Source organism: Calidris pugnax, unplaced genomic scaffold (assembly GCF_001431845.1).
Source record: "Calidris pugnax isolate Ruff unplaced genomic scaffold, ASM143184v1 scaffold459, whole genome shotgun sequence".
Classification (NCBI taxonomy): domain Eukaryota; kingdom Metazoa; phylum Chordata; class Aves; order Charadriiformes; family Scolopacidae; genus Calidris; species Calidris pugnax.
This window is the reverse complement of record NW_015091670.1, coordinates 817,762-819,065: the sequence shown is the minus strand read 5'-3', so window position 1 is coordinate 819,065 and position 1,304 is coordinate 817,762. Positions and strand designations below refer to the sequence as shown.

The 1,304-nt window shown below is 60.4% G+C and overlaps 1 protein-coding gene across 1 annotated transcript in view; it reads left to right on the top strand.

The window, feature by feature from the left end:
• TYMP (thymidine phosphorylase) overlaps positions 1 to 1,304 on the top strand; it is a 14,083-nt gene that overhangs the window by 1,668 nt on the left and 11,111 nt on the right. Inside the window, exon 3 of the mRNA XM_014961948.1 lies at positions 1,132 to 1,261. Coding sequence (XP_014817434.1) covers positions 1,132 to 1,261 — 130 coding nt within the window. The remainder of the gene's footprint in view (positions 1 to 1,131; positions 1,262 to 1,304) is intronic.

Below are 1,304 nucleotides of genomic sequence, written 5' to 3'. Positions count from 1 at the left end.
GGGGACGGGGATGGGGACGGGGACGGGGACGGGGATGGGTACAGGGACAGGGACAGGGACCCCAGCACTGTGTCACCCGGAGGGGATGATAGGCAGAGGGGACCAGGGGCTGCAAAGGGGTGGGGGATGCCAATGATGGGAGGTGGGACACTGGTGGGACACGGGATGCTGATGGGATGCTGATGGGATGCCAATGGGATGCGGGATGCCGATGGGATGTGGGATGCCAATGGGATGTGGGATGCCAATGGGATGCTGATGGGACACGGGATGCCAATGAAATGTGGGACACTGATGGGACATGGGATGCCGATAGGATTCTGATGGGATGTGGGATGTCAATGATGGGATGTGGGGTGCTGGTGGGATGTGGGGTGCTGATGATGGGATGCAGCATGTTGATGGGACGCGGGATGCTGATGGGATGTTGATGGGATGCAGGATGCCAATGGGATGTGGGATGCTGGTAGGATGTGGGAATGTGAGATGCTGATGGGATGTGGGATGCTGATGGGATGTGGGATGCCGATGAAATGCCAGTGGGACATGGGATACTGATGGGATGAGGATGGAACATGGGATGCTGATGGGACATAAGATGCCAATGGGATGCGGGATTCCCATGGGATGCAGGACACTGATGGGATGTGGGATGCCAATGGGACACAGGATGCTGATGGGATGTGGGATGTTGATGGGACACAGGATGCAGGATGAGACGTGGGATGCCCATGGGATGCAGGATGCCAATGGGGGGCAGGATGCTGATGGGATGGGGGACACCAATGGGACATGGGATGCCAATGGGATGCTGATGGGACACGGGATGCCAATGAAATGTGGGACACTGATGGGACATGGAATGCTGATAGGATTTTGATGGGATGTGGGGTGCTGATGGGATATGGGATGCCCATGGGATGCAGGATGCTGATGGGATGTGGGGTGCCATGGGATGCAGGATGAGACATGGGATGCCCATGGGATACCAAGGGGATGCAGGATGCCAACAGGGCACAGGATGCTGATGGGATGGGGGACACCAGTGGGATGTGGGGTGCCCCTGGGATGCCCGTGGGATGTGGATGGGCTGTGGGACGGGACGGTGGCAGCGCAGGGCTGGTCCCACAGATGCAGAGCATCCTGGAGCGGGTGGGCTGCTGCATCGTGGGGCAGAGCGAGGAGCTGGCGCCGGCCGACCGGGTGCTGTACAGCCTGCGGGACGTCACCGCCACCGTCGACAGCCTGCCCCTCATCACGGGTACGGGGGCACGGGGAGGGGGGACGGGGACCCTGGCTCGGGA